The sequence below is a fragment of the Camellia sinensis genome, chromosome 2 (genome assembly GCF_055761805.1).
Source record: "Camellia sinensis isolate YWXY chromosome 2, ASM5576180v1, whole genome shotgun sequence".
NCBI lineage: Eukaryota > Viridiplantae > Streptophyta > Magnoliopsida > Ericales > Theaceae > Camellia > Camellia sinensis.
In genome coordinates this window covers 224,428,984-224,445,778 of record NC_138962.1, presented here as the reverse complement: position 1 = coordinate 224,445,778, position 16,795 = coordinate 224,428,984, and the positions used below count along the sequence as shown (strand labels likewise).

The window sequence follows — 16,795 nt, the reverse complement described above, 5'->3', positions numbered from 1 at the left end:
TTTACATAACTAATTTGGATCATAATTTTAGCTCAAGCCCAATTTGGAAAATTTGAACTCAGACCCGAGCCTTAAGCCCAAGCCCCAGCCCTAAGATCCAAAAACTTGGCTCGGTCTGGTCTAGGCAAGCGGGCGGCGCGCACGTATGTGGCAATTTTTGCATAACCAATTTGGACTATAGTTTTAGCTCAAACTCATCCTTAAAGCATCCATAACTCCCTTCCTCCCCAAAGGGCTCATGCCCTTATTCAAAACTTGGAATTTAAATACCCATCAATATTTTCATTTACAATTAATGTGGGATAAGTGGTTAGACACCATTCCTAATACCTCATTCATAATGCCAATTTTATGAGACAATTTCTTATTCAATTTTTAATGATTTTTTGTCATTCTTTTTGTGGTGTAAATATCTTTTTACAAAGAATCTAAACTCATTTGATCTCACCTCTACCAATAGTTGAGACCTATTTTAATTTCACATTAAAATCACTATAAAACTATTTTTTCCAACAGTTATAAGATAAGATATAGGTAAACTCAACCCAATCTATTTCTTTTTGTGAGACCTCATCAATTAAGAGCACCACATACACATGTTATAGTGATATTGTGAGACTAAATAATTTTTCAAGCCACAACATGCCCTATCCATCCACTAGACCAAATGCCTCACTCATGTCTCAGATTGTATGCTACGAGTGCATTATTTTGTGTAACAAGATATCACAATATTAAATGCCCTTTTCTCATTAGAAACTTAAAAGAGTAAATATCAATATAAGTAATGTTAGGGATACTAAATTTTCTATTAAATAAATGACCAAATGTCTCACATGAATATGAGTTCCGCAATCCCACACCTACATGAGATATTTAGTCATTTATTTGATAAGAAATTTAAGATCTATAACATTTTCCTATCAATATATATATCAATCTATTACACAAAATATTCATTATTCCTATTACGAGAGCGCTTGCATAAATAAGCACTCATAAACACATAAATACACAACAATTAAGTCAACTTAGTGGCCACTAATGACATGAATTTCCAGGAGCATCTCTCACCCACTTAAAACCAGAATGGGTGGGGCGGTATCATCATGTGTTTTTTTTGTTTTTTTTTTTTTTTAATTATATTTATATATTTACAATGCTCTGGACTAAAATAAAAGTTCTTTTAGGCAAATTCATCATAAACAATGCTAGTGTCTAGTTGTTTCTCATGTAAACATTGGCCTAAAATGTGTGTTCAAAGCTTTTCAACATCAAGATATGATAGGCTTAAACAAACTAATCATCATAAGCCAACATAATCCCAAACACATTTTTAAAACTATATATTTAAATTATGAATTTAAGTGAAAATTTTGAAAAAGGAAGCAAAAAAAGAGATAAAAATATAAACTACTTTTTCTTTTCCTTTTCATTCACAAATTTGTACTCAAATTCAAGGTCCAACAACATTCAATATAGCCTAAATGTTTTTTAGTCGTAAGAAAACACATTGGTTAAGGAAACACAATGTTTTTTAGAATTATGTTTGAAATTGACTTGATGCGTAACCAAACTAAATTTGCATACATTTTAATACTCATTAAGTTTTTAAGCAAAACATAAAACTTACTACTGAACATGATAAGCATACATACACTATGTAAAACTAAACTATTCGAGCACAACATATATTACGCTCGTTAAAAAACAAGCTAACTTATACAGCCTATTCCTAAGCTCAAATCCGCTCACTTGCAACCATAGCATTGACAAAGGTTCAATCTGAATCTAATTCATCAAATCCTTAATCCAAAGACAACCATAATCCATTAGAGAGCACCAATTGCTGGCTTGCGGGAATGGTAAAATAAAAGTTCATTTAGGCAATACATCATACACACAGCTGATAAATAGTGCAGATATGTGCTTAGTTTTTTTGTTTGATTTTTTTCATCTTTAGAGAATTTTTTTTTTAAATTTACAATTTCATATTCTACTCGACTAAAAAAACCAAAAAAATAAAAGAAAAATTAAATTTTAGAAAAACCTAGAAAGGACAAACAAAAAAAAAACCAAAAAATAGTTTATTTTTTTGGTTTTTGTTCGCTGATGATATTAAAAATAAAAAATAAGATTTGTTTAAAAAAAATTCCTTTTTAAAATTGTATATACAAAACGGACCTGAAAAGTTTGAAAAAAAAAAATTAACGTAATTTTAAAAAAATCACTAAATATAAAAAATAAATAAATAATTTTTTAATTATATGCCAAACTGTCTGTCTTTCCATAGTATTCCACACGTGTCTATTAGTTGCTTCTCAAGCTAGTAGTATTCCATACGAGCCTATTAGGTTATTGGCACAAAAAGTGTGTCAAAAGTGATCAACTTCCACAGATGATAAACAAGCCAATCAGAAGCCAACATAGCCCCAAACATTCAACCAATAAGAGGCTCCCAATTGCACGATTGTAGAAAATATTAATACAATACTTTTAATTGCATAGAAATTAATCAGAAAATCTAATACAACCCACATTCCACTTTTCTATTAATTAGAAAATCCAATACAACCCTCATTCCATTTTTTTTTTATAAATTCTGTATCCATGTGAGATGTAATATTCACCTCATGTGCAATAATTGTATTTAACTTTGCGATTAATTTCTTTACAACCCGTAACTCAAAAAACCGGTTTGCACACCTACTTTTTAACGAAAATTACCAGCAATTGTTTGGGACACCTACTTTTGTAACCATGAGAGAGTTAATAAATTTAATGAGCAAAAATGTCTGAAAAATATCCAATTAGTCTTTTCCAAAAAAAAAAATATAAACATACAAATAATTATATATAATAAACGACCTTTTTTTTTAGATTGGTAATAAACAACCTTAGATATTAAAATATTAGGTAAATTATAAATACCCACTAAAATATATTTAAAATACGTATTGTACCTTACAATTTGAAAAATTACAAATATTCTGTTACCAAAAATAATTATTTAACAAAATTACCAAAAAACTAAAAATTTTAACTAATGTTTTATAAAACAATAAAATTATTTAAATTATTAATAAAAATATATTTCTAACGTTATTAATTGATTAGATAATTTGATAATGGTCATTAGAAACATAAAAGAATGAAATGTGTAATTTTCAAAAACACAAAATAATTCATATTTAAACAAATCTTAAATAATGTATTTGTAATTTATCCTAAAAACTTTTATCTTAAAAATCAATTAATCAAATCCCTTGAATGAATGCTCACAAATATTATTAGATGGTGGCTCATCATTGGATTGTGTGTACAATTGAGGTGAATATTGGATGTATTCTACCAATCAAATTCTAACATGCATTTTCTGCACCTTCCCTGCATAATCTTCCTCCATAGAGTGAAAAACATTCTTCGTGAAACACAAAATTTAGTATTTTACCATGTGGTTACAAACATACAATTCATACAAAAAATTTGACCGAACTCCCAAATCAAAGTACATAAAATCAAATCAGTCTAAACAGTTCAAAGATTGAAACATTTATCGGTCCAAGTTCTGATTCAGGCAACCCATTGGAATCAAACAATAGGGAACCGATGTCTATTTAAAGATTCTATAGAACATGTAGTTAAAACCAACCACCCATGAGAATAGTCACCACAAATGTTTTTAAAAACAAACCAAATAGAACTAACCTTGCAATCCCTAAATAAATTTTTTTTTTTTTTTCTTTTGTTTAAAACAAGCTGGTTTGAGAGAACATCTTCAAACCTTTCACAACCTCCCAATTGAAGAAAATCAATAATAAATCAATAAAAGCTAGCTAACAGAAGCATTGAATCACTGATCAAAAAGAGCGAATACATAAAAAGTCAACATCATCAAAGCTATCAAACCGATGTTAGATCAACATCACAAATTCTCTATCTACTAATTAATCCATAAAAACGTCTTAAAAAGAATTCTAAAAGGAACATCACAATTACATTTAGCATAGTCAACAATCGGATAACCAATAACTAAATATAAAAGAAAAAACAAAACATCGAATAAAAATAAAAACATCAAGATAGTTTGATGTTTATGACAAAAAAAGAAAATAATTAGCACCTGATATACAACAAGAAAGAGTAATCAATGCCTCAAAAATAAAAAAATAAAAATAAAAATAAAAAAACATCTAAACTAAAGCATAACTCATGTAGAGTTCTAAAGCCAGCTTTGGAGGATCAAGCCTATTGAGTCAAACAACTAATACAACATATTAATACACTAACATGGTGACAAACGGGCAAAAAACATATCAACTATGTACAGAAGATTCAAAGAAAAGGCAAAATATAAACAAGCTTATTATAAATCATGTATTATTGATTTATATTGATTTGTTGTATTGAATTGTGTATATTACAAGGATTTATATAGGAGAGGATTTGGGAGTAGGTGAAGGTGGTAGTGGAGGTGGTAGGTGGAGTGGGAGTGGTAATTTACATTTACTTTTACAATTTACATTAACAGCCCCCCTCAAACTCAAGGAGGATAGATACTAGCCAACTTGAGTTTGGAGAGAGTAACAAAATAGAAAAAATAAGCTGACAAATAAAATTAAAAATGGGATAGGAGACACTGTATGGTTGTGTCAGACCGTTGTAGAAGACACGGTATGGTCGTGTCGGACCGTTGTAGCAGACAGTTTACGGGGTCATGTCGGACCGTTGTAGCAGACACTGTGTGGTCGTGTCAGACCGATGTAGAAGACAGTTTACGGGGTCATGTCGGACCGTTGTAGCAGGACAGTTTACGGGGTCATGTCGGACCGTTGTAGAAGACAGTTTACGGGGTCATGTCAGACCGATGTAGCAGCTGACTGGAATCAATGTCGGGACAGTTTACGGGGTCATGTCGAACCATTGTAGCAAACACTGTGTGGTCGTGTCAGACCGATGTAGCAGGACAGTTTACGGGGTCATGTCGGACCGTTGTAGCAGACAGTTTACGGGGTCATGTCGGACCGTTGTAGCAGAGGTTGTGGTGATGCACAATGCGCCATGAGCGACTTATACATGATACTGTGTATAACCCCCCCTCAAACTCAAATAGGTGTGAAGATAAAAACCTATTTGAGGTTGAAAAGGGATTGATAAAGCGGACCGGTATAGAAGACACTGTATGAGTGTGTATATAGGCTGCCCAAAAGATATACATGGATGTAGATATCGAGCCCTCAAAAGTCGTGCCCTTAAAAGGTGTGCCCGCACCCTCAAAAGGCGTGCCATCAAAAGGCGTGCCCAAATGCATCAAAAGGCGTGCCATGAAAAGGCGTGCCAGGTTGTCGGCGAGCGTCGAGCGGCGCAGGATGCGCGTGCCTGCCTTGGCTATATAACCAAGACGAAGGCAGAGGCTGAGGCAGAGACTGAGACAAAAAAAAAAAAAACTGAGAGAAACATCTGAAAAACTCTTCGTGTTCTGAGAGATTCATGTTCTGAGAGAGAAACTCTGTAATATTCTGTAACACTCTGTTGCCCAGAAAATGGCCTCCTCGTCCCGCCCTCTGCTTACTCTCTTTCCCGACCTCAACGAGTCCACAAGAGAGATAACTGGTGCGGTGTCCCGTGAACCTCAACCAAACACCACTGGGTTTGCTCCGTTGAACTTTCTCATGCAGTCGGTGGAGCAAAAAATGGCAGTGCAAACGGATGTGGAGGCTAATCAGTATACTTTGAAGGCATGTGTGGAGTCCATGACGGCGGTCACAAACTTGTCGCATCGGCTGCAGAGTAGGACAAATGAGGTGCAGCAATTAAACGCCCAACTGGCTCTGCTCCAACGCATGTATAAGGATGCGCGAGCAGAGATAAGCGTGCTAAGGGCAGAAAATAAGGAGCTGAAGCGGAAGGCCACCATGATGTTCCGATTTGGAGGTCCGCCATATGCTGCAGTGGAGGAGCAGGGAGTAGTGATCATGCCCAGTGGAGTGGGAAACACGGAGGCAACACCGTCAAGGGCCGTCCAGGACGGAGGCAAGAAGAAAAGACCAGCGGCAGAGTAGAGAAGGGAGATGGAAAAAAGTCCCGCCTGTAGGTGGGTGTTTGTGGGTGATGTTGGTTTTTGTTTCTTTTTTTTTTTTTTTTTGTGTAAAATGGTGATCGGGGTTGAGCCCAGAGATGAATAAAATATGGGTGTTGTGCAAATATGGAAATTGTTTGTTTTTTTTTTTTTTTTTTTTTTTTTTTTTGTGTGGGTGTGGGTGTGAAAAACAAGGGAATCGAACAATAAAAAAAAAAAATATGAAGATGGTGATGATGAATATGGAATAATGAATAAAAAAAAAGGAGCACTAAGGTTTATAATAAAAAAATAAGATTTGGGCGGTGGATGGGTTTGAAAAAAAAAAGAAAGGTAAAAGAAATAAAAAAAAGAGAAAAAATGCAAAGTGGAGACAAATTGAGTAGAATTCGGTGGAAAAAAATGAGAAATCACGATTATAATTGGCTTTGGCTAGTGGTAGGGCCCCCCAGCACCGTCGCCTGACGTCTCGCCGGCCTACTCCTCTCCGTCCTCCTCCGCAGACAAGGCATCTTCCTCTTCGCTCCGCTTCTTTACATCTCCGGCATGCTCTTCTCCATGGGACCTGTCTCCTTCGACGTTGTTCCGATCATCAATCACCGTCCTGCTCCGGGCTCCGTCTACCGGAGTCCCCAGCTCTATGTGAAGCTCCGTCCCGAAATGGATGCGGACAATTCAACCTCCGATGCGATATCTACTATATGGAAACGCCTTGCGCCGGAGAGAACCGCCCTCCCTTCGACCGGCTGTGCCGGAGCCTCGGCGAGCGCAGCGGCGACGACGGGCTGGTATGGCCGCTGCTCGGCAGCCTGTTGTATGCCATAACCTCTCTTTTAAACGTTTCAGAGAGAGAGTTTGCATGATCTCCAACTCCACAAGAGTTGCTGAGGTGTTCTCGAGGAGTGATCATAAGTTTGATATGATGTATGCGAAGAGGGCTTTTGTGCACTGGTATGTGGGTGAATAGTATGGAGGAAGGAGAGAGAGAATTAGAAAATTGGGTTTGTCCGGCGGACGGCCAAGGCGAGGCTGCCGTCCGCCGGTGAAACGGAATCACTAAATTTTTTTTTTTTAACCTTGCTCTGATACCATATTATAAATCATGTATTATTGATTTATATTGATTTGTTGTATTGAATTGTGTATATTACAAGGATTTATATAGGAGAGGATTTGGGAGTAGGTGAAGGTGGTAGTGGAGGTGGTAGGTGGAGTGGGAGTGGTAATTTACATTTACTTTTACAATTTACATTAACATCTAATAGGAAAACACCATCCTAGTGGTCAAACCAATAGGGCAAAAATTGGTGTTTATTGGCACAGGTAGTAGGAAAACCAATAGGAAAACATTAAACCAACAAGCAAAAAATTCATCCCGGTAAGCAAACCAATAGGGAAACAAAAACAACTTTTCACAAAGACAACAAGGATAACCAAGAAAATGGAGAGAGGTATTCAACATGGAAATGGAGGATCGCAGCCAGTCGTACGTAGACAAGGAGAAAGGGGGGTGTGGAGCAGAAGGGAGGAAGCAACTATTCACTCTGTTTTTGTGGATAATATATCAAAATCCATGGGCTCAAAGGGTTGCATACAATATTTTCCAACTATGGTGTAGTTACGGATACTTTTATCCTAAACAAGAGAAGAAAGATGATGCAATCTCGCTTTGGCTTTGTAAGATATAACTACTCTGTTGCGGCAGATATGGCAGTTCAAAAAGCAAATGGGCTTTGGTGTGAAAACTGAGTACTGAAAGTCAAAATGGCAGAGTTTGGGAAAGATGGTGATGTAAAGCACAAAATGGTACATGTACCACAGATTAGGAAGACAATGGAGGCCAATCATACGTACAATGCTTTCTACAGAGAGAAAAAGTCATTTGCTGAGGTAGTGAGAGGCAAGGGTGTAGAACCAATTGCAAACAGAACCATTAAGGTATATCAGGAATTGCTGGCTATATGAAAGTACAATAGTGAGACTCAAATCATCATCTTCCGTGGATGATTTTAGGAAGGAAATTGTAAGGAGAGGTTTTGGGGAAATCAAAGTGAGACTTGAAAGTGGAAGAAATATGGTTCTTTCTTTTTAATCAGTAACAGTTATGAAGAAACAACTTGTGTTACTGAAGGAGTGGCTCTATGACTGGTGCGAATCAGTTCTAGAATGGAGACAAGGGATGGCCATTGAGCAAGAAAGGTACGTTTGGCTTAGTTGCTATGCAGTCCCATTGAACTTGTGGAGTAACACTACATTCAGTAGCATTGGGAAAGTTTGGGAAGTAGTGATTAGTATGGATGATGATACTAGTAGACTATTTTCTCTCCATTGTGGGAAAATGAAGATAGCCACAAGATGTATGGAGTCCATTAACCAAATCATCAACTTAGAGTGCAAAGGTATAATATACCCAGTTAGGGTATGTGAAGAGCAAATCATAGTTTGTAATGTTATGAAGGATTAGTGTGTCTGCAAATTGAATGAATAGAAGACTGGTGACATTTATCTTTCCGAGGAGGTTGAAGAGGATCGGTGTACAGACAAAGGTAGTAGGCAGAAGAAAGATGATGATGATGTGGCAGTCCATACTGGTGAGGATGTGGGCAAAAAGAGTGATGTGGATGGAGTGGATAAAGTGGCTCCACATGCTAGTGAAAATAGCATGGAGGGGGGGATAGGTTAAGGGATATCTCTGTGGTGGCTGAAACAGAAATGATGAAGGTAGTGTTAAAGGATGAAGGCGCATGTGAGGGTGACTCTGCAGAGTTAGGGATGAGTTCCAAGTTTATTAATGATAGTGGTAGACGTAAGATAGATGGGAAAATCTGCACACTTGGGTTTATTAGAAGCTTGAATGGCTCAGCAGGGAATAGGCTTGGAATTCAAATTAAAGTGACTCTTGATAAGGCCCATTTTCTTTTTGATGGGTCGGACCCAGGAGAGGTGGGGCTGGCCCATATTAGAAATAGTGGGTTATCTTCGTTTAAGGAAAATCCAAGCCAAGTGGTGGGTCTTCTCAACCACAAAGACCGAAGAGCGGGTTAAGATACAATCTCAGTCCCAACAAGAAAGGCTATTTTGAAGTAAAAAGGACAGGAGAGCAGAAGAAAACAAATGAAGAAGAAGAAGGGGAAGTTTGTAACTACTAGGAAATTGGGAGAATCATCACTGAATTTGAGAAAGGGAGCTATTTTCAAGTCAGCTGTAGCTACCATTTCATTATCAATGACTAGTGGAACCAACAGAGGAAGGAGAGTGTTGTCAGAGACTGAAGCTTCACTTCAAATTGGCAAACCTCTTGGTCTTGATTGTGAAGGGAAAGAAAAGGAGATGATTAGCAAATTGAATGAACTTGAAGCCAAAAACAAAGAGAAAGTAAGGCAAAGGGAGGGAGATGCTATCTAGACTAGCAATCCCAGGTGAGTAAGAGTGTTCTAGTGTGTTAATGAAGATACAATCATGGAATATGAGGGGGTTAGGAAGACCAGCGAAAAAAAGGAAGATAAAGAAAAGCATTGCTGATAGAAAAGTGGACATTATTCTCCTTCAAGAAACTTAGATCTCCGCAATCAATTCTAATTTGGTAAAATCTATGTGGCTTAGGGATCAAATTGAGTTTATGGTCGTAGGTGGGGTTGGAAGAGCTGGAAGATTGCTGTGTATCTGGAAACCTGAAGTGTTTCAATTGAATGTTTGTTGTTGTAATCACAATTTCATCCTGCTTTCAGGTACAATGTTCTATAGCTTTGATTGTGTCATTATTAATGTATATGGTCCTAATGAGGTAGCGAAAAGAAAAGAGTTGTGGGGTTTTTTTAGTAAGATTGAAGTTCAATTTTCTGGGGCCATGGTGCTTGGGAGTGATTTCAATAAAATAAATATTATATCAGAAAGAATTGGGTGCTCGAGAAGGTATAGAGGGATAAAAGACTTCAATGATATGATTGAACAACTTGAGCTGATAGACATGCCTATGCTTGGGAGGAAGTTTACTTGGTGCGATTCCCAAGATAGGTAGAAATGGAGTAGACTAGACAGATTTCTACTCAATCATGAATGGGTGCAGAATTTTAATTTCAAACTTTGGGGCCACCCAGACTGTTATCTGGTTATAGTCCTATCATCTGAATGGAGAATGCTAGGGATTAGGGGCCTAGGCCTTTTAAGTTCCTCAATGCTTGGTTACTTCATCCTAACTTCTTACCTTTTGTGCAGCAAAGTTGGTCTGGTTTTGTAGTGGAGGGTTGGGTTGGTTATAAGTGTCACATGAAATTTAAAGCCGTGAAACAAGCTTTAAAACAGTGGGATGTGGAGGTATTTGGGAAGGTGGAAAATAAGCTTAAGAGTGTTGAAGAAGAAGCTCATGTTCTTGATATACTAGAGGACAGACCTTTGCTTTATACAGAACTGATTAGAAGAAAGGAAATGAACGGTGAAGTATGAGGTTTAGTAAATGTTGGAGTGGATCTGGCTGTAGAAATCCAGAGTGAATTGGGCACTTAAAGTGTGACACCCTGAATGTTTAATTAAATACCACATAAATATTTATAACTATATATATATATATATATAATTATGGTTGTATGTGATAATATCTTATTAAAACAATAAATAACTAAATAAATAATTAAGTAAATAAATAAATAGTACATAATTATTTGAAGAATCGGACCAAAGTAAAATGACACCAAAAGTTAAATAAATATATATATAAAAGTAATAATCATAATAATAATAATAAAATATGGAATGGTATGAGGGTATGTGATAAAGTGTAATTTAATTAAGGGGTTACAAAACAAAGTGATATAAAGCTAAGAAAAGCAAAAGACTATTTAAAATAAATATTAGTCTTAATGGATACAAATATTTGAGATCAGGGATAAAGATTTAGGAACAACGTGTCTTAGCAGGGCAATACGACCTGGCACACCTAGTAAATGAGAGAAGTGAGTCATTAGGGAGGGTAATAATGAAATAGGGTGAATCACCACTACCTTCGGGTATATAAGGTGTGCATGGTTAACCATCGGAGCAACAAAGAGAGAGAAATATATATATATATATATATGTAACATAGTTTCACGAACAGTTAGGGAGAAGGGCAATCAAGAGTAAAAATCTAAACGTTAAAAGTCAATATTAAGATGAGTTATATTATACCTTGAGTCACCATAATATATTTTACGTATGTTTTGAATTATCATAATTTATTTTATACAAGTTATGTTTTATAACTAATATTTATATTGCAATTACGTTAATTATTTTCTAAACTCCATTTGCTTATATTGAAACCTATAGATATGTCTGTTTAAATTTTAGAAATTATTTGACAATGATTTTGTAAATAATTATTTCTATAAATACCACCATGAGAGTCCTATGCCTTGGGGGACTTAAATAACCATTAACTTCTGTTTGGCCACTTTGTGGTCCTCTGTTTGTCATGAATCTATTAACCTCTATTCTGATTGTCACTCCCGTGACCTCTGTTCTGTTCTGTTGTGTACCATGGTTATGGTTATTTATTTACATAATTTCCATATTTCAGTTTCTACCACTTTAAATAATTTGTTTATTCAAATTAAGTTATGTAAATGTTTTAGCTTAACTAACAATCTGTGGTTATTTTGTGTTCCCTATACTCTTGGCATAATATTTCTCACTCTACTGTGTGCTTATAGCTGTTACTATTTCAGGTGACGAGATATAAGGAAGACCCGTAACCTCATGTAGTGGAACCCGTACAAGAATTTGATATTGATCCGTTGTTTTGTTTTCCTTTCCTTTTCTTCCTTTTGTTTTTTTATTGAGGGCCGGTCACTAAATAAAAATAAATAAATAAATAAAAGTCCTATAGATGTACTTTCTTTTATCGAAATAGCCGAATGAAGTTAATTTTCTGTTTAATTATTTTCTTATTTTCATTTTGCCTCCGCGTGCACCACTTAATTTGTTACAATTAGAAATTATTTAGTAAGTTATGATTCCAGCCCTAAACCCTTAGAGTTGGGTCGTGACAATGTGGTATCAGAGCAATGGTTAGAAATAATAAATAAAATAAACTAAGAAACAAATATTTACCTGCGACATTAGTTCTTTTCAGTAAAATCTCACGTTTGTTCTGGTGATGTAAGAATGTCCAAGACTAACCTTGATGAGGCATTTTGGGAGGAGCTTGGGGCTATTAATTTGGAGGATATTTTAGCAGAGCACCCTGCCCCTGCCTCACCAGAAGGATTGGGAGACTTGGAGGATATAGTTAGGAGACTACATCCAGGCTTTGCCAAATTGATAGGTCGGCCAATATATATACAGACCAATCTTACTGATGTACCATACTTATTGTGGAGGCAGAGCCGTGCCTACACGCTCAGACGCTTTCTCGGACCCACCCGTGTCGTCGGCCTTGCCCCAGGATATGACCGCTCGCACTACATCATTGGCCCTTTGCCCCCAGCTTGTACCCCGAGGACTACATCTTCACCAATGTCCTTAATTCATTGGAAATTATTGATATTCAAAATTTTGATTTTAGTAATAACCTATCATACATTGAGCGACCTAGATGAATTGTCAATCGAGCGTTTTGGGGCTACATACAGTCTGTACCCGTTTACACAGTCCAGGCCGCATAGGTTTGTTTTGAGGTGATACAGTTAGGATGGGAATTTGAGCTTTTTTTGCAATATTACTTTACGCGGTTGTTTGACCTGTTTGACCCACCACTCTAGATTTTGGAGAAGAAAATTCTTTTGTACGCTAACCATGATGCATTCTAATCCCTTTTTTTGTTGTTTTTTTGTTTTTTATTTTTTTGTTGTACCACAGGGATGAGACAGTAACATATTTTGACTTTTGAACAATGATGTAATATTAATTGTAAAAATAGTAAAGTTAGTATTTTATATATATTGCGTTATATATGCTTATATATATGTTGCGTTATGGATGTAATGCCTCATTTATTACTTTGTAGAATGGATAATAATGGTAACGGAAGTGAGTCATCAGTCAATGGCACTGAATCGATGGAAAGAATCATGGAAAGAGCGGTTACTAGCTTTTTGCAAGCCTTGCAGACCAACATAAACAATGGAATGCCAGAACGGTGAGAAGAGCCAGTTACCATAAAATAATTCCAAGATCTGAAACCCACCATATTTACCGGGAGTCTAGACCCAATGGTAGCAGACGCTTGGGTTAAAGACATGGAAAATATTTTTCGCGCTTTACCCTGCACCGAAAGACAGAAAGTAACTTTTGCCACTTTCACTTTTAAAGATAATGCGCAGGAATGGTAGCTTCTTACTCTGGTGAAAGAAGAAATTGCAACTTGGGTAAGATTCTTAGAAGTATTTTATGAAAAATACTTCCCAGATTCATTGTGAAAATAGAAGGCATCGGAATTCATACATCTAAACTAAGGAACCATGACGGTGACCAAATACAAGAGCAAGTTCACACAATTCGCTCGATTTGCGACATATGTCATCCCCACCGAAGCTCGAAAAGCAAAGAAATTCAAAGCAGGATTGGATACTGAAATCAAAGATATGCTTGAGGTTTTGAAACTACTAACCTATGCAGAAGTGGTAGACCGAGCATACATTGCAGAAAAAGGAATTAAAGCCTCTCGTTCCGGGGAACCAAGCCAAAAGAAGCGATTCTGGGAAAGAGACAACAGAAGATCCGGTGTTGCGCATCCCAAGAGGGTGAATACAGACACAACCAGCTCAAGCAATCAAGGTTCTACTAACCCCAGAGGTGACACCATTCCAACTTGCCCTACATGTGGAAGGGCTCATTGGGGACAATGCCATCGAGATATGGAAGCATGCTTTAAATGCAGTCAAGTTAGCCACTTGCTGAGGGATTGTCCAAAGCTTATCAATCTTACAGCCAGGCCCTCAGGACCAGTCAAAAAACCAGCAGGACCTGGAGGAGAGAGGAAGGACCAAAAAGGCCAAGGAAGGGCTTTTGCCTTGGTACTTGGAAAACCAGAAGTTACCAAAAACGTTATATTAGGTACACTTTCTGTCTGTGGTCATTTAGCGCATGTTCTCATTGATTCTGATTCAACTCATTCTTTTGTTACACCACCATTTGCTGCCAAGCTAGCTTCAACACCCGAACCCCTAGGATATATATTGTCTGTGTCTTTTCCTTTTAGTAATTCTACCTGTAGTATTGATGTGCACAGATCATGTATTATATCCTTAAAAGGCAAAACCGTATACGTAGACTTGATTTCCCTCCGTATTGGGAACTTTGATGTGATCTTAGGGATGGATTGGCTGGCTTCCAACCACACCTCTATTGATTGTAAAGCCAAACAAGTCTCCCTTCGGTTACCAAACCAACTCGAACTTGTCTTTGATGGAACTGGAGTTTCCAACCCTCCTTGTCTTATATCCTTCATGACAGCCCAACAACTTCTATGAAATGGTTGTTGTAGTTATATTTGTTATGTGATTGATACACAAAAAGAGGCCCCCACTGTTGATACAATCCCTGCGATTAGAGAATTCACAGATGTCTTTTCTGAAGATCTGCCTAGTATCCCAATTGACCAGGAAATCAAATTCACCATTGAAACTCAACCTGGCACACAACCTATATCGAAGGCTCCTTATCGTATGTTGATGACAGAATTGGAAGAGCTGAAGACTCAACTCCAGGAACTACTAAACAAAGGCTTCATTCAACCTAGTACCTCGCCCTAGAGAGCTCCAACATTGTTCGTAAAGAAAAATAATGGCACAATGAGATTATGCATTGATTACTGGGAGCTGAACAAGGTCACTATCAAGAATCGGTACCTTCTGCCACGAATCGATGACTTGTTCGATCAACTTCAAGGCGCCTAAGTATTCTCGAAAATTAACTTGCGTTCCGGCTACCATTAACCAAAAGTTAAAACAGAAAGCATCGAAAAGGCTGCCTTCAGAACCCGTTACGGGAGCTACGAGTTTTTCATCATACCATTTGGCGTCACCAATGCTCCAGCAACCTTCATGGATCTCATGAACCGAGTATTCAAACCTTATCTCGATGAGTTCGTTATAGTCTTCATTGATGACATTCTCATATACTCTAAGTCACCGAAAGATCATGAGCAGCACTTGCGAACGGTTTTACAAACACTACATGATCACAAACTCTATGTTAAGTTGAAGAAATACGAATTATGGATCACTAGTGTACATTTCCTCGGTCACGTCATTAACAAAGATGGCATCTTGGTTAACCCCAAAAACGTTATAACAATCATGGACTGGCCACAACCTACTAATGTGTCAGAAATACGAAGTTTCTTGGATGTAGCTGGCTATTATCTACGCTTCGTGCAAGATTTCACAAAGATAGTATCACCCTTGACCCAACGAACTCAGAAAAACACACCCTTTGAATAGACTGACAAACAACAGTGTTGCTTCTAAGAGTTAAAAAGTAGACTGGTGTCAGCTCCTATATTAGCACTCCCGTGGGAACAGAGGGGTTTGTCATTTATAGTGATACTTCATATGATGGTTTGGGTTGCGTTCTTATGCAAAACGGAAAATTCATTGCTTATGTCTCGCGACAATTAAAGACTCACAAGAGAAACTACCCAACCCATAATCTAGAATTGGCTATGGTGATCTTCGCTCTCAAGATCTGGCGTTATTATCTCTATGGTGCAACCTACGAGATTTACACTGATCACAAAAGTCTTAAATATCTATTTATACAGAAGGAACTGAATATGAGGCAACGGTGGTAGTTAGAATTTATGAAAGACTACGATGTAAATATCCATCACTATCCAGGCAAAGCTAACATGGTGATAGATGCACTGAGCCGAAAGACGACTAGAAGTTTGGCATGTACCATCGTTCCTTGCAAGATCAATGGACTACTCGCCAATATAACCGTGGAACCCGCATTGATTGAAGAATTTAAATCGCGTCACTGTAAAGATAAACTTTTGAAGAAAAAGTATGAGGAGCAAAAGAGTACGTCTGATCCTGATTTCACTATAAGAAATGGGATACTAAAATTTTGAAATCGAATTTGCGTACCCGACATTCCGAAATTCAAGAAGAAGATATTGGAAGAAGCTCATAGCTCGAGGTTTGCGGTCCACCCTGGCAATACGAAAATGTATCATGATCTGAAAGAACATTACTGGTGGACAGAAATGAAAAGAGACATAGCAAGTCATGTCTCCAAATGCCTACATTGTCAGTGTGTTAAAACAGAACATTAGAGACTTGCAGAACTGTTGTAACCACTCCCTATACCTGAGTGGAAATGGGAACACATCACTATGGACTTCATAGTCGGGCTACCACACTCAGTTTCGAAAAATGATGCAATATGGGTTATAGTAGATCGATTGATGAAGTCGGCGCATTTTCTGCCAATCAAAATCACATACTCCCTTGATAAGTTTGCCACTTTATACATCAAAGAAATCATTTAGTTACATGGTACTCCAGTTTCAATTGTATCTGACCGAGACCCTCGATTTGTGTCTCACTTCTGGAATAAATTGCAAGAGACTTTGAGGACTACATTGAAGTTTAGCACTACTTATCGTCCACAAACTGATGGGCAATCCTTTGGAAGACATGCTATGTGTGTGCGTATTGGACCTCAAGGGTAATTGGGATGAACACCTACCTTTAAAGGAATTCGCTTATAACAACAATTACCAAGCAAGCATTG

General features: G+C 37.1%; 1 protein-coding gene across 1 annotated transcript; it reads left to right on the top strand.

Moving 5' to 3' along the window:
• Nucleotides 1-13,515: 13,515 nt before the first annotated feature.
• Nucleotides 13,516-14,526, top strand: LOC145819456 (uncharacterized). The gene has a single exon (XM_082913454.1). It carries the CDS (start codon nt 13,516-13,518, stop codon nt 14,524-14,526), a length of 1,011 nt encoding a protein of 336 aa, XP_082769580.1.
• Nucleotides 14,527-16,795: the final 2,269 nt, after the last annotated feature.